The sequence below is a fragment of the Raphanus sativus genome, unplaced genomic scaffold (assembly GCF_000801105.2).
Source record: "Raphanus sativus cultivar WK10039 unplaced genomic scaffold, ASM80110v3 Scaffold1049, whole genome shotgun sequence".
NCBI classification, from domain to species: Eukaryota; Viridiplantae; Streptophyta; class Magnoliopsida; order Brassicales; family Brassicaceae; genus Raphanus; species Raphanus sativus.
Genome location: NW_026616363.1, coordinates 1 through 23,416, shown reverse-complemented (window position 1 = coordinate 23,416; position 23,416 = coordinate 1). Strand labels below are relative to the sequence as shown.

Below are 23,416 nucleotides of genomic sequence, written 5' to 3'. Positions count from 1 at the left end.
TATTTATCTATACAAAGTCATATTATAAAGGTCTTTTACTTTATATAAAATCATTAAAGATTATAATGAACATTAGTTTATTAATGATTAAGTATATTTAAACTATATTATAAATTATTACAGTATATAATTAAATTTTTTAATACTAAAATTTATATAATATTGTGATATGATTTTTTATGTGCATCAAATATTTACATCTACTTTGTGCATCAAAGATCACATGTAAATGAATTATGTTTCATAGTATAAGAGAATAGATAAAGCACCGTTAATGTTTTGTTTAATTATTTTATTAGGAAAATATAATTAATTCATAAGAGTTAGGAGGTTAATGTTAGATAAGTCAAAATTAAATATCCAAGTATCTATGAGGTTAAATCCAAATATGACTATAATTAATAGATTGTTTTATATTTAGTTCTAGTGAAATGTGAATAGGTCCAAATTTAAATGATCACTTTTTAAGTAGATAAAATGTAAGATATAGTATAAAAGAAGAGTTTGTACGTAAGATATAATATATAGATAAGAATTGTATATCACATCTACTTTGAAATTGTATACGACATCTACTTTATAACAATAGATAAAGGTTCAATTGTTAATTAAATCGATAATAAGAGCGTTGGTATGGTTCAATTACTCGATGGTGGTATGATTTAATTATTAGTAGATATTTTTAAGACTATATTTTAATAGAGTCGATATATCATCATTTAGTAATTAATGTATTTATGGTTGAAGATAATAATAAAGGGTGTATTCCCTTCTGTAAATGTAAATAATTTGCATACAGAAGTATAGCAATTGCAAAATAAATAGAAATAGAGCACAATTGGTGTGTGACATGTGTCATTTTTTTTCTTTTGGAATTTTCTGTATAATGTTTTAAAAGCAAAGTGTTTATCCAACTAGCATTACTTGAAGTCTCACATTTGCATTAATTTTATTATCTCATATATTGTTCTCATATTTTATTCAAAATTTGTATATATTTTTGCTTATGTTTTCTTGTAAAAGTATCCAAAAGTATTGAATTTAGATGTTCTTTTAGTATTTTTGTGATATATAAGATTCTTATTAAAAATATTCACTATTTCCATTTTAAACTATAAATTTTAATAATCAATCTTTGATAAATAGTTCACTGAAAATATTTTTTGTAGTAAGCAATTTTTTTTATTTGCAATCAAGAGCTATTTTCACAAATAATTATAAATATTAAAAGAATGCAATATAAAAATACTTTTACTACGAATTTGTTATCGAACTATGTGTTATTAGGTTTTTTTATAGTTATTGTTCTTATAATTAATTGGAGGAGAGGTAGATTTTTCTTCAGAACGTAAAACGTTAAAATAAAATTAGTTATTAATTAATTATTTTTAAAATATATTAAAGTATGAGCACGAAAAAATCATTCTTATATAAGTATGCTATAACTCATAACACTCTATAAATAAGTTCTACTAATTGTATCTACTACTTCCATGACTATTCCATTTCTCATTATCAAAATAATACGTAAGACTTGATGACAAAAAATATATGTAAGACTATAAATAACTATCACTTTTTTTTTTTGGAAACTGGCTACAAAGTTCACGTATATAATACTTTTAGGTTTGTTTTATAGATTATAGTTTTACTTCATAGAGATATAAAGTTGATTGGAAAAGATGTTAAATTTGTTCTGAGGTAAGCATTGTTTGATACTATGTTCTCTAATGATTGTAAAAGATGCTTATTTTGCATGGGCATAATACTAGTCATCTGATAAAGTAAAAGTGTAAAAACACATTTGGACTCTTGAATAGTGATTTAATCCAAAAATTTGTAACACTGTAAATCTGTTTACTCTAATCCTTTTTGGTTTTACATTAAAATTATTATTAAAAAGCTGAATTTTGAAAAATTTCAGACATCTAAAAAGTTCAATGCTTTAAATAAGTGACTCCCCCATTATCATCTGATGGCTCATTAGCGTCGGGCAGGTCGTTGTTCAATGGAGTGCTCTTGCTCAAATCCCAGATAACAATCCGAAACTAAAAATAGTTTAGTATCCTGACCAAACATAAAAGACAATTTCATCGTGTTATTATTTGAGACAGTAAAAGAGAGAATGGTTAAGTTAGCGAAAAAGAAAACGAACCTGAAGAGAGGTTATGTTGGGAGGTAACTCCATCCGTGTGATCAGACGACCAGTGAACGAAACTCTCTTCACAGCAAAGAGTTCAGACGTTGAAGTATCACCAAGTACCAACCACCACGCTTCGTCTTTCACCTATATAAGTAACCCAAGTAAAACCGTGATGAATCTTTTTTTTAATGCATGTTCAAAGGTAGAAATAAAATCTTTAGAGAAGAAACCTTTGGGAAACGAGGAGCCAACGCCCTCGAGCTATTCCTCTTTGATATCTTCTCAAGTCTAATCTCCAGCGTCGAAGGCCTGTCAGAGTCCTTCCTTTGGAGTCTCACATTCATTTGTATACGCGGGAATCGCTGGAGATCCTAATTAAGACCGGAACAGGATAGAGAAAGTCAGACAAAAGTACATGAATTGAACGTATTAGAGAGAAAGTTTTGGTACCTGGGATAACTTGGGGGCAGAGAAGTTTCCGGTAACAGTTTTAAGACTTTCCCTAGGAAGCTCTAATAGCTGATGCAGCGTGTGGATTCCTCTTGCGGTTAGAGATCCCAGAAGGTCCTCGTTCATGCATGGAATCATCCATAATGACGAATCTTGATCCGACCACATGCCCTGCAATCAAAGAGAGAAATGGATCTCAAGTAAAAAGACTTTCTTTTCATGATTTCTATTGGTTCTGCTTCAGAATAAGTGGAACGAGATGAGAGAGTACCTGCATAACCATTTGCAGGAGACGCATGCACGTCAGAGAGCTTGTGAGCCATCCACTGTTTGCGCATATATCAATCATGGCCTGGAGGATTCGAATGCTTTGGTCCAAGACTGACTTCAGATCCGTGTTATAATCAGTTATTGGAAGTGCCAGCTGAGAAAAATGTGCCTGGAGCAGAGGGAGTCGTTCATTATAAAATACGCTCACAATCATAAACTTTGTTATTCAAGCATGAACTCATAATGTTTGAATATTGCTTTTTCATCTTTCACAGTTTGAGGAATGTGAAAGGTAAAATTACCTGGAAGAGCAGATTTGCCTTCGTATGAGGATCATCTAGATGGTTATTATCCACTCGATACCGAACTTTCTCTGACAGTGTTTTGTTGTAAATTTCCTACAGAAAAAAAGAGGGCATAAAAAACATAGAAAGCTAAAACTGTAGACAGCTTATCATTAAAAATATATCTTCCAAGTGCAATAGTGTGAACAAAGAAACAAACCTCATTGTGCCGCACAGGAAGTTCATCATACTCAGACGCTCCCGCCAAAAATGCAAAAATGCCTAAAAGGGGTTGTGGTAAAAAAAAGACACAAAAAAACAATTAAAATCTCATGCATGGATATATTCATGCTCAAGTTCGCATTAGAGTTGATAGGTTCGACTTCTTACTTCGAGCGACGTGTCGGGGCCTATATTAGAACCAAACATAGACACGGTCATGTAGCTAAGGTAGTACTGCGATGCTATTGTACCCAGCATCATAGGCTCTACACTATCTTCTGTAACTTTGAGGCATCCACTGTCTTCAAGATCATCAAACGTGTCTTGCACCAATCTACAAGAAAATTCGCCAAAATACCACTATGTATACTAGTAATTAACATCTTATTAGCGAAACTTTATAATACAATTTTCGTATATACCTTGATAAGTAGGAACACACTGATTCATCTTGAGTACCTTCTAGCCCATAGTAAGCAGGATTAGCCATCTGTTATACAGAAACTCAGTTCATAAGACATTGCTTCACGGACAAATTATGGTTTGGTAAAAAGTTTGTAGCAATATAGAATTCTTATAGGAAAAAATAATCTGGCTGCTGGTGTCAATCTTGGTAAACAGTTTACTAGTCAGTGCTTGAAAACTGATTATGAACTTAGCACAATTACTAGTCAAGCTGTGTCCCTTTTTTTGATGGAATGTGAAGAATCGTTACCAGTCTACGAAACAAATACGTCCATGTAAGATAGTGCACAGCGTCTTCTTTGTTGCCAATCGTCCCAGAGACTATTTCTGCATTGAAGTGATCGTGCAACCTCTCTTTCAGGCTACTTTCTACCGGGAATGGTTCGTACAAGAACTGCATTCAGAGGAAAGATGATAATTGAGGTAAAATTCATGCTAGGGATATTAAGATTGCTAGAGAATTCAGTTGCGCCTGCCTTCTTGTAGAAGCTTTTTTTAGGTTCATGTACAAGAATAACCGCTTTCCCATGTTGATCAAACTGTGGACGTCCTGCACGCCCCATCATTTGCAAGATTTCTGTAAGGGGAAAGTCAACATATCTTTTGGTTTTTCCGTCGAAGTATTCTGTTCCCTGGGACATTGGAAAATATTGCCAACGGCAACAGTAAAGAGAAAGATAATACGTTACAAGAAATAATATGAGAATGACTTCAAACAACTCATGTGTAATAGATACAATGTGATAGCAGAGGATCTGATTTTACCTTTATAATAACTAAGTGAGCTGGTAGGTTCACTCCCATGCCAATGTACTTGTTGAGACCAAAACCTGAAATGGAAGCATGGTATCAACCATCAGTATGTAAGCATGAAATGTAGACACGTAAACATGGATTTAAAGAATAAGGACGGAGACAGTCTAGTGGTGAGGAAAGTGCCTGAATCTTGTTGTTCACAAAAAGCTCTTCCACTACAGATCTATCCTGGTCATTCAAACCTGCATGATGCAACCCAATGCCAAATTGCAACGTATGTCGGAGATTCTGGTCAGTGATCTGAGAGAGGACCATCTGCAAGTCTTCCTCTGACACACTCAGAAACTGCCGCGGATGCTCGTCTGATGCCGCAAACTTTGTTTCATAGGAAAAGAAGATAAAAGATATTAGAGTTATATAGTCGGAATATTACTTGGCGTCTGAGTTTGATGATAAAATCATACCTGAATAAGATCCAGCGCGGTAAGCCTTGTCTGTCTTCGCGATGAAACAAAGATAAGAACAGGTTTTGTAGGTGAGTGGGTACATATGGCTGCATATGCTGGCTTGTTCATGCTATTCATCCTTGGGCAGTAATACTTTCCGGGATAACCCTGAAAGAAAAAACAAGGTTGAGTCCAGAAGTCTGCTGCTTGGGTGGTTTCCTCGCATAACCACCCACCGAAAATGATAATAAAACAGCTCAACATATTGAAATTTTGATAATTCATTCAAAAAAAAAAAAATTGATAATCAAGTACTGTGTAGGCGACAAATAAAATATCGTTCGCAGTAGACAAAAGACATTTGACTTTACCTGAATATGAACTTCAATCGGTACAGGTCTAACACTAGGTTTAAAATTGAACAGTCCGATCTCCCCAACACCCAACCAGTCAGCCAAATCACTGAATGAAACATGGCATCAAGTGAAAAAGTCAAAAAGTAATGCTACATCCAGAAATTTCAGCACACTGAGCTTTAACGGATAAAATGAATTAACACACAGAGAAAAGAGCCTCCATATTTAAAGAGACACATAAGTTAGAATACGAACCCTGCATTTGCCAGAGCAGTAGAAAGACCAACGAACCGAACAGAGCGCTCTGTTTGTGATGATATGTACCTCATTCTAGATACAATAACCTGGAAAATGCATATTGAAAATAAATCGGGTTGAACACACAAATTTAAATTAACTTGTTGTCGAACGTATATCAGCTCCTAACCAAAACCATAGAGAAATTACAGGTGTCATGATATATAGCTATAAACTTCTAAGCAATTGGTGGAGCTTAGCATAAGTAATTAGAAATGTAATATAATATTCGTTTTTAGACTTTTACCTCAAGGATGGGTCCTCTGTCGGCACCTAGCAAGTGAATCTCATCCAAAATAACAAGGCCGACCTATATCCACAAAACATTATAAGTTACTCACACACGAAAAAGGTAAATCCGATACAACAATCTATTGACAAAGAGATGTACCTTTTTTACATAACTTCGAGTATGCCAATTACGACTAATGCCGTCCCATTTTTCTGGGGTAGATATGATGATATCAGCAGACAAGAGAGCAACTAAATCTGGAGTGTAATCTCCAGTCATTTCAACCTGCGGAAACGCGAGTGTTAGGCATAATATCTGGTAGCCAATATAAACACATGGACTCCGAGTCTGTAACATGTATAGATGGTGCAAGGCAATATTAATTATAACATGCAATCTCCGATTACCATTTCTTTTCCAAGTGGAGCAACAAGATGCTTTTTCCAATCTTTCATTCTTTCTCGAACAATGGCTTTTAGTGGTGCTATGTAAAACAACCTGCGTGCCGCAGAAAAAGTAGGCATCGCCATTTAGGATAACAGAGCACTAGAAACTAACAAATGTTTGATATCGCTTTAAAGACTCATGACTTCATTTAAATATGAGATTTAGTAACAGGCCAGTAACCCAGCATAAATAGTCATCTAAAATAAATTGACATGGGTACTGCCACTAAATAGTTAGCCAGATTTAGGAGACTGAGAACTCATACCTTCATATCAGGCTGGGTACTGAAGAGACGTAACATTGCAAGTTCAGCAGATATAGTTTTCCCACTTCCAGTTGGAGCTCCCACAAGAACATTGTTGTCTGTGTGATATAAGACATGGAAAATCTGCAACACCAAAGATACGTTTTTCAAATTAACTAAAAGGAGTAATGAAGAGAAACATTTACGAACCGAAATGAGGGAAGCATAGGCCAGAATATGCCCAAACCTGAGTCTGTATTGGATTGAAATGTGAAAATTTGTAAAGCGATTCATACAACCTATTCCCAAGAGAAGTCACAGGAAGAGGTTTCAAGTCTAGAAGCTCCGTGTGAGACGTACGTGCCTTAAGGAAGAAGACTGTTAGGAACGACCAACTTAAAGGAAGAAATGATCTACTGACCGCTTAGAAAATAGAAGCAATATACCTCTGGTAGTGCAAGATTGTGGAAAGAGATTGTGTAGAAAGACTCTGCATGCAACCAGGAATCAGATATAGCATGAACATAGTATTGCGGCGGATGTGGTTCAAAAATAGGCACAGTAAAAGAAAGCTTCTGCGGTTCCCCTCTAGCCATCCGCTTCGTTAGTGTAAAAAGATCCGAGTGGTAGATATAATCATTCTCTGTGTCCTGTCAAAGACAATTGCATAAGACAAGTGTTATAGTGAAATGTATTAACACTGCCAAAAGAGTTAAAAATATTCAAGATATTATGTCGTTAGTTAACAGGCAAGCTTGTTTACAATACTATCCAACACGACTATTTTTTCTCCAAGTGGTTAGTAGCGCTATATGATGAGATACTAGATTATAGATGACAGCTCGTTTTTCTGTCACTGCAACACATATGTCTTGATGGGAGTTCTATGGTACAACCTCAATGAGAATCCACCAACGAAGAGCAGCACCATGAAAGCGATCCTTCCATATAAAATCTGGAGTTATAAGCAAATCCACCTAAAATTGTGACAAAATGGATGACGTTAGATAGATTGCCATCTGAAGAGCGATCAATTATTGAAAAGGCCTTCCATAAGCTACCTTCAACACAGTGCGGGTGATAGGACTAACAGTAGCTGTCAGTTGAATAGACGGAAAATATGCTAGATGTTGCTTGACCAACTAAGAAAATAGCCCAAAAATGTTAGTGTGTTTCTCCATATATATAGATGCATTAGCTAATCGAACTTATGATATGTATATATATACCCTTCCCCCAGGATTGTAACGAATTAGTGCTCCAATGTCTTTTTCCTCCATCTCATACAAGCGGTCTAAGTCGGCCCCTCGCTCTTCAAGTTTTCTCAATGTCTGTTTGATTGAGATGAATTAGACAAAAAATAGTTCATATTACAAGTCAATATGTAATTATCAGAAGCTTACATCAAAAGGTATATCCCTATCGAATTGCCGAAGAGGATGTTGATGAGGCCACAGTTGACGATCAACTGCCTTGCAGTATTCCAACATAAATAAAGTCATCTCACACCAGCCTTTTCGCAAACATGTCTCAAATAGGGCACGCATTATACGTGCTAAACTAGCACTAATATATGAAGCATCAGAGACCAGAGAAAATGCATCAATTGACCCACGAGATATGTACAACTGCAGGTCAAAAAATCAGTTTATCAGAACTCTATATCAACCTTATGTTTCATATTCTAGGTAGTGCAGTGATTGTGAAAGTCAGTGACCTGAATGAGAATCGAAATTTTCCCATGTTTGTTTGAAGGGCCTCCCTTAACTTCTAAGGGACAGCAAGAGCGTGCAAGAGTCTCAAGTTCGTGCTGCTCTTCCTCTCTTACCACAATATTTTCAAATTCAGAAGAATGGGCAACCATATCAATTATCTACACCAGATAATTTGAAATCAGTGAACAATGGAAAATACTTTAGCAAGGTACCAAGCAAAAAGGTGGTGGAACCATTTAAACTTTAAAACAAACAATAAAGAGAAATTTAATAACAGAAAGATTATATCAAACCTCGCTTTCATTCATGTGCCGCTTCAACATTTCGTTGTATGTTTCAACACTAGAGTACTGAATATAGAAGTGACTTGCAACCCGTCCAAGCTCAGTACAGTAAAAGTTTCCACTTTTCTCATCAAACCTCATCATTTTAGCTTTGTCCAGTGAACGTGCAGCCTCAGCCACAAGGGCCCGTTGCTTCAACGTTAAAGAAGGATCGGCAATTATCTGTGACGAGTAGCACGACCAGAATGGTTTTAAGCACATATTTATATTTTAGCAAAAACACACTATGAACACAAACAAAATGCAGGATTAAGATCTCAATGTGAACTTCTAGAGCTTACAAAACCAGCACAAAATTTTGGAACACCGGTGAACAAATATCTCTTTGTTAAAGTGGAGGGAAGAACAAAGATATTCATCAGACGGAATGCAGAAAGCTATCCAGACCAGACTACCGATGTAAGCAAGTGTTCCCAAGAAATATAGGAAAACATAAAGTTAAATATTAAACATCAAAATGCAAAAAAAAAAACGTACCTCGTCCCATCCAATGCCATATGCCAAAGGATTTAACTTCATCCGAATTGACAAATATGTATATCCAAGCCACGCACAAGCTTCCTTAACATTAGTCACAGTTCCCAATACGACTTCTGCGTTTAAATTGTCTTTCAAGGAACTTATGAACTGCAAATAAGAATTACATAGGAACTTCGTTGTATGGCCAACATATCAAACAACAAATGGAACTTTCAGGGAGTTTATGTATTAGGATGATAAACCAAAGTCCTTTTAGGTTTGTGCCCAATACCTGACTTTCTATGGGAAGCTGACTCGTCAGCAGCCGAAGATAGTAAGCCAGCTTGTCATGAGATGTGATAATAATTCCCTCACCACTCTTGTCAAACTGCGGTCTCCCAGCTCTTCCAAAGATCTAATACATATAATAGTTTGATAAATTAATAAATATTGCATTGTCATACCATTTCTGAAGAAGATTTTTTTCTTTACCTGCATGACATCAAGCATTCCCAAGTCTTTCCACCCACCAGCCTTGGCATCATACAGTTGTGTTCCCTGGAAATCAAAAACATATTGAACTATAAGGAAAATTATATAAACTCGTAGAACCACTTGTTGATCTCCAACAATAAGAGAAACTTCTCTTGGCATAGATTAAGATTGAAGTTTGGCAATACAAAAACCATACATTTTCAAAGCAGCCAAAATATAAATAAATCAATTTGTCTACACTCTACACATAGGCATACCTTAATTAAGACTGTGTGTGCAGGCAGATTAACACCCCAAGCAAGAGTTGCAGTGCAAACAAGCACCTGAATGACCAAAACAAGTTGGAAGAATAAGTATCTACATAATAAAGAGAAAGCAGACAAAATATCTTGTACCTTCAAGAGTCCATCGGAAAACAGCCTCTCCGTAAGTGTTCTATCAGATCGTAACATCCCAGCATGATGAATACCGAAACCAGCTTCAAAAAATTTGACAAGATCCTTATTTCTGGACTTGATGACTTCTTTCTGAGATACAGTTAGAACAAATCTGAGAAATTAGTAGCAACAATGAATTTTAAAAAGATGATGTATAGTTCACTTATTTACCTTTCTTATGTGAAATTGAGGATGAGTCTCATTCGTGAACAAATCCAGAGTTTCATTTTCCCGAGCAAGATCAATCTACACGAAAATACTGAAGTTAAGTAAGTCTAAATCTGGATTTTGAAATCCGTTGAGAAATCATATTTGCAGCGAAATCATCCACACGTATTTTCAGGTGTACTCGATATTTTAAGATATCAGGTAACACAGAAATGCATGAATTTTGGAAGAGAACGGGTATAGAGAAGCAGTAAAATATGTAGAATATCATGTACCAATTTCTCAGCTGTTTTTGAAGTGTCTTTCCGGGAATGAACAAAAATCATTGCTTGATGACCTTGTCTAACTGAATCAGCAACCTAACATGAAAGCATTACCGTGTAGATAAGTGACTGTCCATATTAACATAGAAACGGAAGACGCTTTAATCAAGAAAGAGACCTTTTTGTAGCATATCTCATTTAACAATGCATTTTTGGCAGCAAAGTTATGCTCGGTGATGCCTATATACTGCTGAGCTAAGGGAACTGGGCGATAGCTCGAATCAAAATAGAAAAGGCCAGTGTCTGCGTTCACTCGTAGAAACTGAGCAACCTGAAATCCACCCCGCAAAAAGGTTTAAATATAAAATATAAATTGAGCGACTCTAATTTCCTGCGACCAACGAGAAAATAGGGAGTAACACAGTGTAGTGCATAACAACATCGTGACCGATAGATATTGGAACAGACCTGTAGGTAGCTAGGTAAAGTGGCTGACAGGCCTACAATTCTTATCATTGTCTGCGTTGACTCAACCTGGTACAGAACAAAAATTAAACAGATTTTACCGTGATGCCCAAATAGAGGAGTACAACTTCAAGAATTGCTTTAACAAAACCATTATTCACGGCAAGATTATTTATAGAATTTAACTCAACAACGGAAAAGTTATGATCAAAATAAGACGTTACCTGACGGAGGGTCCGAGCAACTAATGCCTCTATCACTGCACCTCTATCATCATTCAGAAGATGCACTTCGTCAATAATCAAGAGTTTTACTAGCATTGACAATGACATGTCGCTGCTTTTGCGAGTAATGACATCCCATTTTTCTGGTGTTGTCACGATCATCTAATTCACAATCAATATTAACAGGTACATATCAGTTCCTGCATGTCTCCGCAGGAAACTTAAGTATATCTCATAAGCTTAAGTAAAACCTGAGTTTCTTCAAGTTCGCTCTTGGTGAGTTGCATATCCCCTGTAAGCTCCTTCACAACCATATTTAATGGAGCGAGACGACGATTAAAAGCTGATGTGACCTCTGCCGCTAACGCCTATGAAGAACAAAAAAAAAGTAAATAAAACTTTTGACGACAAAACTCATCCGTTAGATTATGTTAACATGATTCTACCTTCATAGGAGCTACATAAACAATCTTAAACTCGTTTTTGTGCAAGAAGCCGTCCCTGAAGTGCTGTTTAATCTGCAAGTCAATTTCATACATATTTGAGTAAAGCATGAAACATTTTAGCGTGAATGCGTGATTAAAATATATCGACTTCTTTTACAGAACAACATACACACATTTAAAAGAAAAAAAAATATTCACTCTCTTCGTAAATAAAATCTCAAAGTGTTTTCAGCATGTCTGTGATAGTATCAGGTTCGGACAAACAAAATTAACCAAGTAAATAGTACTTACCTCATGTAAGACAGAGATCATAGCAATATTTGTTTTTCCAGCTCCTGTTGGAGCACAGACCTGCAACGTACATAATATACTTATGCTTGAGAAGGTAACTCGCATTGTCGCTCGATATGGACAACTTTTTTACATATGACTCACCAATATATTCTCATTGGTGTTGTAAACTGTCTGAAATATTCGACTCTGAATACGGTTTAAAGTTTTGTACCCATGAAAAGCAGCTTGAGCGAAGTCATCCAATTCCTTTATCTCGATCTGGCAACATGCAAGAATTTAGAGTACGAGTGCACGCAAATTCACAGAAAATGCTACAATAGGATCTAAATTAGATAATTTATTAATATGTTTACGCAGATTCACAGAAAATGCTACAATAGGATCTAAATTAGAAAATTTATTAATATGTTTGAAGAACACTTGAGTTAACTTTCTGGCATGCAAGAATTGTCATCTATCTTCTAGATATGGATGAGACGTACCAGCTTCTCGCCTGGTTTCAATTGTGCGGTAGGGGTTGGCGGGATAAAGACTTCCTCATATCCTTTTAAGTGCTTCCTTACAGTACCTTGTGGGAGAGCAAAGGAAAGAGAATTGGTTTCTCCAGACCCGATCAGGTCGTCAAACCCACTATTCTTTTCACTTGCTTCTAGTAAATGAGAAAAATTGGCCTCCGATATTTCACTCTCTAAACCAAGCTCGGCACTGCGTTTGTTTTTCTTTTCCTCCTTACGCCGAAGTTTTTCAATTTGCTTTGAGGATTCTGTTTGAACAGTAACCTGAAAGGTGGCAGCGGGTTACTGTGGCTAGAGAAAAAAAATTGACACAGCATTATATGGAAGGCCTCACTCAATGGCACTACCTGTGTGCCATATGTAGGCATCCGGGTTTGGGTGTTTGAAGCTGTTTTGTCAGACTTGAGAATCATCTGACCATGATGGATAGCATCAACAATCTCCTTCCGATGCTGAAAACGGAATCAACAAGTCAGCCATCATTCTGATTTCTAAGAAACTAGAAAGCAGAAAACAACTTCACTATATACCTAAGTAACAACCTTTTTACTATACCTACGCACAAACCCATACATATTCACGGAATGACTTTAATTCAAGCGAGAACATTCAGCAATGATATTAGAATCTGATTCAGTTAAACACCATAAAAGCCGGCTTGCAAGAACATAGATTAAGCTAGTACGTAACTTTAACTAATAGCTAAAAGATAAAGATTACAACTCAAATGTAACAGCAACCCTTGAGAAATGCATTTTATACACTAGAATCTAAAACTAATCAGGCAAAAAGTGTCCAATCACAAGTTCAGATAAAAGAGCAATATACACGCCAGGCTTACCATAATAAGGTCTTGAACAGTCTCAAATGCGCCATCCCCAACAAGATCCAACAAATCTCCAGCTATCTGCAGGAAAAAAAAAGTTAAAATCCTGTTTACTTCCACTTGCAAGTATATGCTGCAGGACTGGGTATGGTAACTCCAAAAATCTTTCACCACAACAAATATACCTCTTCACCAGGCTTATCCGAATCCAGAAACCTACATATAGCCATAGCTAGTTCATCACGGGAAAGTTGTGAATTGCTATCTCTAACCAACTGTCCGCATGCATCTCTAAGCCAACTTAAATCAAATTTTCCTGCATTTTGGTTCTTTGTCATGTCACTGACATCACTCCACCCTTCAGAAAACGATGCATGAGCTTCACTTCTTTCTTCATCCTCAAATCCTCCCTCGCCAAGAGATTCTTCCACCAGAAAACGACTTGGTAGATTAAAAACAAGGTCGGCACCAAACTCAGCTCCATCATCAACCTCATCCGCATATACTTCAGACTCATGAGCAGGCTGTATCGAGTAGAGGGCCAGAGCAAAGGAGGCCACGTTCTTTAAATTAGCATCTGAGACACCATGCCCAACAACATTTTCCAACTCCAACCTGTTAAACAAAAAAAAAATAAACATTTTGCAATCTCCACATATGTTGCCTCTGCTTCAGGAGCACTTACTTCTTCTCAGTAACGCTCTTAACACTAAAACCACTCTCTTCCTCCTCATCCACTGGCTTGCCAAACAGACGATACGCTGTAAAAGCAACCTCACGGAACTCCTCTGATGGAACTTCCCGATCTATCAACTCCACTACAGCTCCAATAAACTGCTTGTATGCTTGCCTCACTTCTGGAGAAGCTGTTACACACCAATTCCAATCAACATACACCTCATATTCCATTTTAGATCATATAAAAGTATCTTAAATCACCTCCTTCCCATTGATGAACTATCCTCCTAGCAAGATCAGATTCATCAAGGCGGCGACTCCCAGAGCTGAAATTTGACAACGAAACATCGTCATCACATGAGTGAAACCTAATCGATCCTACTGAAACCCTAATAAACGATTGAATTCCAAAATCGAAGCGAAATCTCAGGAACTCGGGGAGGGAGAAAGCTGACCTGCGAGGCTTGTTGAGAGTTTGGAGTATAGTTTTGCGGCGGAGGTAGGCTTGATCGATGTCGAGTGGGTCTCTTAGAGAGCTTGTCAAGCGAGGAAGCTGAGCTAACATGATTAAAACGCTGTAATCTGCGTCGTTTAGGCTTCTTCTGTGGGAATCTTATTCACCACCTCTCTGGTTTAACTCTCCTGGGAAGAAGGAAGGCGATCGCTCTCCCTTAAACGGCGTCGCTTCAATACTTGACGAACAGTTGTTGCTAGGACTTGTATACCGACCCGCTAAAATACGGGTCCACTGAAACGACGGCGTTTGTCGTTGTTTTTTTCCAACATTTTAATATATTAGACATAAAGCCCATCATGCTAGTTACAAAGGTTGCTGCTAACAGGCCCAAAATTAGTCCAACGCGAAAAGATTTTCTTTTTTTATAGATATTTTATAATTTAACATGTGATGGACCAATAATAAATTATTCCTTTTTTAGTTGGTATAGGGATTTAGGTTGGTGAGAATAGCCCGTTAGAGTTTGAATTCTGAACCATTTATTGCAAATAGTTAATTAATTAATAATGTCAATTTAAATATTTACATGGACTGTAATATAGTCACAGTTTTTGAGTTTGAATTTTTAAATCTACTCTATTAAATTAGAGTCCTAAATTTTATCTACCATTAAAGTTGTCATTTAAATTTTGGACTGTTTCAAGTTTGTTAGTATATTATCTAATTTGTTAGTCCTAAATATATTATTTGACGCTACTATCTACATTAATAACCGACAACTTAAATTAAACCACTTATCTACTGCTCTATCTAACTAAACCAAACGTATTACAGTGTCCTATTCAAAATAAAGTAGATCAATTGTTACAATTATATTATCACAGCAATATCTCTTATTTAGACCTTTTTTACTATAGATAAAACTTTGCTCTAAATTGATTTGTATTTTTCTCTTATCAACATCATATCATTCGTTTAGAAGAACATGTATCTGTTTGGTTCATCTTTGCTTATATAATTTACTCTATTAAAATAGAGTTATAAATTTATCTACTATTGAAATTGTCATTTAAATTTTGGACTCTTTCAAATTTGTTAGTAAGCTATTTAATTAATTTTTAATGTATTATTGATTATTTATATAAATCTTCATACTAGATAAATATATTAAATAATAAATCAACTTTAACAATAAATTTAGATTTTAACTTTAGTTATAACAAAATCTGTTAAAAATCTAACCAAATCCTACCAACATTTTAAATATTTTTGATCAAATAATGCATTAATTAATTTCGTAAATTAGTAATACAGTATTATTATAATTTTGTTAATTAAAATTTTGATCATAAAACAAATAAATAAAAGTTATGTTATTTTATAATTTATCATTATAGTCTATATTATAGTAAAATAAAGATGATTTATAAACTAAATATGAAAAATATATTAATTGGTAGATAATGTTTTTAAACAATTTCATTTAAATAAATTACATTCATCAAAACGGGTTAAAATTCGTAAGTTATGTAATATTTATACAAAATTAAGTTATTAACATATGTTACACTTTATATCTACAACTATGTATTATTATTTTATAAAATACAAAATCATAGATGATAAAATATAATTTTTGAAATGTAACAGAAAAAATATGTTGTAAAATAAAAGTAATATATTTTTTTGAAATCTTAATTTAATAATAAAAATCAAAAATTTATATCATAACATCCAAAATATCATATATTGATAAATTTATTAATATAATATGATAGATACTACTATGTATACAATTTACTAAAATAATAACAATGTATTTACTTACAAAATTTCACAAGATGCTAATGTGGTAGATGATACTATATTAATGTTTAAACAGAACATGGAATAATATATCATAAGCAAATATCCATCTACTATATAACTAAATAAATTGTAAAATGTATTGTATGCAAATTGTAAGACTTAAAAAACTATATTCAATAAGGTTATATATGTGATTATTTCAGACTATAGTTTATGTATCAAACTCAAAAATATTATAATAAGTAATAACAATCAATAAAAATATGAAATGTATAAAACAAATCACTATATGAAAAAGAAAAACAAATCACTATATATAAATAATCACGAACAAGAGCATCTCCATTAGTGAGACTAGACTCGAATTCCAAGAAAAAAAAATTTATTATTATTTTTTTTTCTTTTTGATTTTTTTTTTCTTTAAAAAAAAAATAGAGCGGAACTAATCGCGGACTACCATGTGGCGGCAGGCCCGCGAAACAGTTAAAAGACAGGTTCACTCAGAAGAACTTTTAAGAGACAGGTTCACTTAGAATGTCGGTCCCACAATTTTTTTAATATTTTTTTTGGAACAGTTAAGAGTTAGGGGTTTAAAAGCTTAAATAATAAAATTATAGAGTTATATGATCTATAACACTAAATGGAAATCATCTATTTAAAACTTCAACGACAATATCAAAATTATATATTTATAAAATGAAAAATATCCGCACGAATGTGCGGGTCAAAACTCTAGTTAGAATTTGTTTTTTGGACATTCGTGTGGAACACCACAGCCTGCAACACAAATTTGGCTTTTTCAATAAACAATAAACATGGACTGTCTTTTATTTATTTATATCTACCAAAAATTAATAATAGAATGTCTCTTTAATTTAAATCTCAAACCATACGTACCAAAAAAAAGTCTACACGAGCTAAGTTCTTTAATGATGCAAAAAAGCACTCAAAAGGGTTTTGAGAAGAGACAAAGGAGGGTACACACCACACCACTCTCTCTCTTGTGTTCTCTCCACTTTCTCTTCTTCTTGCTCTCTAGAGATCTCTCTATCTCTATCTCCACACTGTGACATTTTCTCTGAACGCATCTATGGCTGCTCTGGTTCTCTCACTTCTCCTTCTAGTTCTAGCCATGGCTGACCATTCTAGTAAGAACTTTCTACTCTTCCTTCTAAGATTCTTACCATTAGTCTTGTCTCTTTCTCTTCACTGTCCTAGTCTCAAGCCTTTTGGCTCTGGTCTGAAAAAGGGTTCTTGTAACAGTCAAGAGTTTTACTGTTCTTCAGTGTTTTTTACTAGATTAAAAATCAACATTTTTATATTTATTGTTATAAGTATTTCATATTTATTTCTCTTGGCATCTAGGTTTTTCCTTGGTTGGTTTTTCCTCTGGATAATGAAAAAAAAAATCAAGATTTGTCCTCTGTTCTTGATGGAGTCTAATGGTATCTTGAATCAGTGACTAAGTGTTGCTTCTCTGTCTTTTTTTGGGTCTATGTAGGTGCCTCATGGTGTGTGTGCAAAGGCCTGAGTGATAATGTGTTACAGAAGACCATAGACTATGCTTGTGGAAATGGAGCAGACTGTAACCCCATTCACCCAAAAGCACCTTGCTTTAACCCTGACAATGTTAGGTCTCACTGCAACTATGCAGTCAACAGCTTCTTCCAAAAGAAGCGTCAAGCTTCAGGCACTTGTGATTTCAGTGGCACTGCCACTCCTACTAACTCCGATCCAAGTTAGTACTCTCAACCATACCATCATCATTTGATTTCATTCATCTTCTCGTTATACAATGCTACATTTGATTGATTGATGGTTACAGAAAGTTGAAAGCTTTATGTTTTTTGTTACAATGTGACAAAGACTAATTCCTAGTTACAATTTTGTGGATACTTATCAGTTTATTAACATATTATTTGTTTGTTGAACCTTTTTTTTTCTTCTACAGGTTATTCAGGATGTACCTTCCCTACTAGTGCCAGGTATGCTTATGATTCAAATGGCTATATCTAGAATTTGAAAGAAACATTTGCATTTCATGGGACCAAAACCAAGAATTTGAGCAGCTTGTTTTCTATTTATATTAGTGGTAAAGAGAAAAAGTTGATTTTGGGTCCCAAGTTTGCAACTTTTTTTATTTTTCTTTCTTTCTTTTGATGTGAAAGGGATAGCATCATTCAAAATCTAGTGTGAACGGTCCGTCACTTTTTTTTCGCGACTCTTTTTACATGACAATGTTCAAAACTGAGCCTAAAAGTACTCAAGTTCTTTAGTTCTTTAATGAAACTTTAGATCATATATGTAATCAATTCAATTGCTTTATTGGTTACAGTTTTGAACGCATGATCAGTGTTCTTGACTGATATGACCCTTCAGTTATTAGAGACTGAGACACATCTTTTTATGACACTATATAACATGAATTTGCTTTGAAGTTTCATGAAGGTCTGGTTGTAAAGTCAGTGTTCTTGACTGATATGACCCTTCAGTTATTAGAGACTGAGACACATCTTTTTATGACACTATATAACATGAATTTGCTTTGAAGTTTCATGAAGGTCTGGTTGTAAAGTCATCAAAGTGGTTGTTTCATGTCTGATATTCTCTTTAATGTTAACTTGGTCCTGTTTGCGATTCTAGTGGCTCTGGAGGCAGCACAACAGTGACACCTGGGACAACCAATCCAAAAGGCAGCTCAAGCACCACCACACTTCCTGGTGGCAACAGTCCTTATTCAGGAACCTCAACCAATGGAGTTTTTGGGAACAATAGCACAGGAGCCAACGGGACAGGAGTTAACCCGGACTACACGACGGAAAGCAGCGCGTTTGGTCTCAAGAACTCAAGCAAACTGCTCACCTTCCTTGTCTTGATCGCTTCGAGTGGATTCTGTTCTTTCTTGATGCTCTAAGGATGTTCATGTTCCCCTGGTTTTGTTGTTGCAACTTATTGTATTAAGGACATTGGTCTAGCTTAGTTGGTAATCTATCTGTCTGTGTGTTCTGAGTCTCTCTCTCTATGTTATGTTCTTGTTGTAAGAAGATTTCAGCTCTTGCTTGTACTCTTACCACGTGATGGTTTCTGGTAGATTTGATCGTAGTTAAAAACTTATATATAAATGTATCTTGTCTCCTGGTTCTTCTTTTCTTTTACTATATTAGGACCAGTAATGCAATTTTTGTTGTCACCAAACATGCTTCTAATCTTTTATTTTTATTTCCAGAGTGAGGCTCTTTTGATATGAAATCTCTCACTCACTCTTATAGAAAACCTTAAACCCTTGTGTGTTTTTAATGTCATTATTTTCTCATGTGGGCGTGAGTTGGAACCCTCTCGCTCTCTCTTAATCTTATTGACACTTGGCACCTTGGTGTAGTGACCACTCTTATTAAACATAAACCTTCTCTCAGGTCCATAAATCTCTTCTCAAGCACTTGATACCATTTCACACTTACGTTTCAATCATCTTGATTCTTGAGAACGTTTTTCGATTAGTCTTTGTTCTTAGTTTTTACATGTAGAAGAAAAATATGAAGGAGCCTTGTAAGATATGCAGAAAAAATGAGGATGATGATTGATGATGATGTAAGGAAGTGTTATAACCCTCCCATGCGATGGATATGTGAAGTGTGTCGTACCTTACCTGGCGTAGTCGAAGTTAAGCCGAAGATTCTAATGAGACCGGTAAAGCAGGACCTAATCAAGATTATGTTTCATCAAGAAGTAGTCTTCTTTGATTATATATGTGTCTCTTTGCTACTACAGTGTGAAGCAATGGTAAAGTGTCCTAATTTAAAGTTGTTTTGTTTAAAAGAAAGACTAGATTCTAACCCGTCCTTCAGAGGGCGGGCATCTTTTTGTTTTTAAATTAACTTTTTAGCAATTTAATTTTTATATTTGTATTTTTAAATCATATCTTGTTTTTTGTTGTAATCATATTTGTGTATTCTATTCTTAAAAAAATATTAGTAAGAAGTTTTGATAACTGTATTGAATTTGTGATGTTGCATAACTATACACTTATATCCAATTTTTGTTTAAATTGGATCCGGATCTGCAGTTAAACTAATAAACCCAACAATCCGGTTTGTAATTTGTTTGTGTTTTAGAAAAAAAGTTATTATTTAATAATCCGGTATAACTCAAAACCGGTTGCACCAATACGTATTTTTTAATTATTAACGCATATGATTTTTAGTTGTATTATTAGAATCTCTTTGTATTCTAATTTGGAAGTTAGACTTTTTATTTTTTATAAAATAAGATTATAATATCTTGTAGATCATGAATCTATTAATAAAGTTAACTGTTGTGATTTGGCATTAGTTTATTCTGTTATCAATTATCTATTATAATATTATGTTTTATATTTAGATTATTTTATATTTAAAATTTAATTTTCTTATCCACATTAGACATTAATAATACTTAAAGATTTTCAGTTTATAATATAACTCGTAAACTGAAGATTTATACTGGTTTTTAGGATATAACTTGTAAACACATAAGATGCTGCTAAATTTTGAAAGCGTGAGATTATTTTCAAAACATTTCAAAATTTAATTAAAATATGTATTCTTATACATTTAGATTTATAAATGAAACATTATATTGAGTATTTTAAAATCCGACCTGACCCGCAGTTAAATTGACAAATTGTGTGGTCTCGTATGTAGTTCGGTTTAGTTTTCAAAAAAAAATATTATTTAAAAATCCTATAAAACCCGTAAAAACAACTAAAACCCGGAATCTGGCTACCGGTTGAATTGATAGATGATCCAATATGAAATTCGGTTTGACTTAAATTATTATAATCAAATTAAATTTACATCTTGTTATAAGGGTAATAGATCAATATTCAAAAGGATGCATACTAAAAAAGAAATATATTTGAGCATCAATAATTTGTATATGTTTATTACAATTTAATGGTTTATGTTTGTAAATATAATTTTTTTTTATTTAGTTAGTTTACTTTTGTTATTCAAATGTTATTAGATTTTTTGATGTTTTGTTTATGACTTATTTTAAATTTTAATTTAATTTCATTATTTGCATTAGAAATGTAAATATTTAGTATTTTTAATCTTTATATATATATATATATATATATACATATAATCTAATCTGTTAAAACTGAAGTACAATTAGAAATAACCCTAATTTCATCTCATTATTTACGGCTGAATGCCACTGGTTTTTAAAATATGCACAATCAATAATATTGACAAACGTTTCACGCCATATTCCAACCCAAATCGAGAAGCCTATTTTACTGGCCCAAATGTCGTTAATTAGTATATCTAAAACTGAAATCATACGCATAATTTAAAACGAATCTGGAAAAAGATATTGTTTAATCCATCGACAAAAAGTTCAATAGCCTTTCAACGAAAACCAATACATAACTATAATATTATTGTATAACATTACTAAAACATCTTTAGTCCCACTCTAATTTTGCACTTTAAAATATTGTTTAATATAAAAATATTTCAGAGATACACTATTTTTCACTCTATAATAAGCAAAAAATGGGTCTACTCTATATATATGAGTAAGTTGTTATTTTTTGTGTCATTATTTTATCTAATCTATTAATTTAGGGTTCTTTTTTATCTACTATTAACAAGTCATAGTAGGACCACTTAAAGAATTAGTCAATATGACATATTTGATTATTTGTATTAACAATAAACCAACTATAAATATATTAACAATAAACCAACTATAAATTTGATTTTTTAATTATAATAAAATCTGTTGAGAAAGAATCTAACAAAATCTTAGTTTAAAATTTAAATATTTTTTTATAAATAACACATTAATATATTTCGAAATTAGTAAATAAATATTATTATAAGTAAATTTAACTAAAACTTATTATAAAAAAGAAAATAAAAAATTCTTTATACTAACTTTTTTATAGATTCTATGATATATTCCGTATTATATAAAAATAGAAGTGCTATATGAATTAAATATTAAAAATATATTAAATAGGTAAATTAACAAAAAAAAATTATTTTTATTTTTTTAACTTAAATAAATTATTGATCATCATTATAATGGATTAAACTTTGAAAACTATATAATACTTTTATATTAAAATAAATGTATTAACATAAGTTAAAATTGTATATTTACAGCCATATATTATCTTTTTATTTATTTTGAAACTATTAGCAATATATTGCTTAAAAATGTTTATATACAAAAATATAATAGTATATAATACCTTTAGTTCATATACTATTTAAAAATATGTTATTAGTAAAATATGAAATTTCAGTAATTCATTTAAATATTAGTGACAAAAATCAAATTTTAATTATAAATTTTATATTATTTTAATTGTAACAAAATTTGTTGATAAAAGAATTAAAAATATCACCAAAATTCAAATTTTTATAAATAATACAGTAATGTAGTACCAAAACAAATTCAAAATTCATGTATTATTCAAAACTCAAATAGTTGTGTAATTTTCCAAAGTTGTCTCGAAAAATATATTTTTTTGAAAATAAATATTCAAACTCAAAATGATAATATTTCAAATTTTACAAAAGACAAAATCATGAATAATAAAGATTAACTTTTTGAAATGTACCTGAAAAAACTATATATATGTTGTAAAAAATTTAAAGTAACCTAATGTTTTGACGTCTTAATTTAAAAAAAAAATAGAACTTAATATCATACATCCAAAACAAATATCCTATATAATAAATTTAATAAAATAGTATGATAGATACTACTATTTATAAAGTTTACTAAAACAATAGGATTATATTATTTATTAAATAAATAAATCCGTAAAATACTAAAATGAGATATGTTAAAGTATATTTTCTTAAACACAACATGTAAATATAATTATTTTAGTCATATTTATTTTCTATAATATAAATAAATAAAATTTAAAATGTATTATATGCAAATTTTTAAATTAAAGAAAACAACATCATTTGAATGGGGTTCTCTATTTGAGTATTTCATATTTTTATTTATTTTACCTAACTCGAAAATATATTATAAGTAATAAAATCAATAACAAAGTAATTTTTTTTAAAAAACCATTATATATTAATAATACTGAATAGAAATATAAACAATAATATGATATGTAATACAATATATAACACTAAAATATATATTAAACATTTTAATAATATAAAATATATTTAAAAAATATAATATATCCGC

At 32.8% G+C, this 23,416-nt stretch overlaps 2 protein-coding genes across 2 annotated transcripts; one reads left to right on the top strand and one right to left on the bottom strand.

Moving 5' to 3' along the window:
* Positions 1 to 1,810: 1,810 nt before the first annotated feature.
* On the bottom strand, positions 1,811 to 14,639 carry LOC130503600 (DExH-box ATP-dependent RNA helicase DExH14-like). Its single transcript, XM_056998221.1, is given in 51 exon segments — positions 1,811 to 2,067; positions 2,156 to 2,287; positions 2,374 to 2,514; positions 2,594 to 2,764; positions 2,865 to 3,032; positions 3,166 to 3,261; positions 3,368 to 3,417; positions 3,420 to 3,429; positions 3,538 to 3,703; positions 3,792 to 3,859; positions 4,085 to 4,228; positions 4,311 to 4,466; positions 4,600 to 4,634; positions 4,637 to 4,664; positions 4,774 to 4,965; positions 5,055 to 5,204; positions 5,408 to 5,498; positions 5,648 to 5,736; positions 5,937 to 5,999; positions 6,081 to 6,206; positions 6,329 to 6,405; positions 6,621 to 6,756; positions 6,860 to 6,976; positions 7,059 to 7,262; positions 7,509 to 7,589; positions 7,674 to 7,754; positions 7,842 to 7,943; positions 8,016 to 8,240; positions 8,330 to 8,485; positions 8,621 to 8,833; positions 9,149 to 9,298; positions 9,423 to 9,545; positions 9,623 to 9,688; positions 9,883 to 9,948; positions 10,021 to 10,152; positions 10,234 to 10,308; positions 10,506 to 10,589; positions 10,672 to 10,824; positions 10,962 to 11,027; positions 11,183 to 11,344; positions 11,434 to 11,550; positions 11,629 to 11,700; positions 11,920 to 11,979; positions 12,064 to 12,180; positions 12,405 to 12,701; positions 12,785 to 12,889; positions 13,279 to 13,344; positions 13,449 to 13,878; positions 13,949 to 14,129; positions 14,203 to 14,267; positions 14,397 to 14,639. Coding segments are annotated over 51 exon segments (6,249 nt in total). The 5' UTR covers positions 14,507 to 14,639; the 3' UTR covers positions 1,811 to 1,983.
* A 2,483-nt stretch (positions 14,640 to 17,122) lies between these two features.
* LOC108806264 (PLASMODESMATA CALLOSE-BINDING PROTEIN 1) lies at positions 17,123 to 19,342 on the top strand. Its single transcript, XM_018578333.2, has 4 exons — positions 17,123 to 17,355; positions 17,709 to 17,945; positions 18,159 to 18,192; positions 18,851 to 19,342. Exons 1-4 carry the CDS (start codon positions 17,298 to 17,300, stop codon positions 19,119 to 19,121), a joined length of 600 nt encoding a protein of 199 aa, XP_018433835.1. The 5' UTR covers positions 17,123 to 17,297; the 3' UTR covers positions 19,122 to 19,342.
* Positions 19,343 to 23,416: the final 4,074 nt, after the last annotated feature.

Bases quoted from the DNA above. Each gene is read 5' to 3' on its own strand.
- LOC108806264 (XM_018578333.2), top strand. From the start codon at position 17,298: ATGGCTGCTCTGGTTCTCTCACTTCTCCTTCTAGTTCTAGCCATGGCT. The intron at 17,356-17,708 runs GTAAGAACTTTC...GGGTCTATGTAG, and splicing joins AGCCATGGCTGACCATTCTA to GTGCCTCATGGTGTGTGTGC. The intron at 18,193-18,850 runs GTATGCTTATGA...TTGCGATTCTAG, and splicing joins ACCTTCCCTACTAGTGCCAG to TGGCTCTGGAGGCAGCACAA.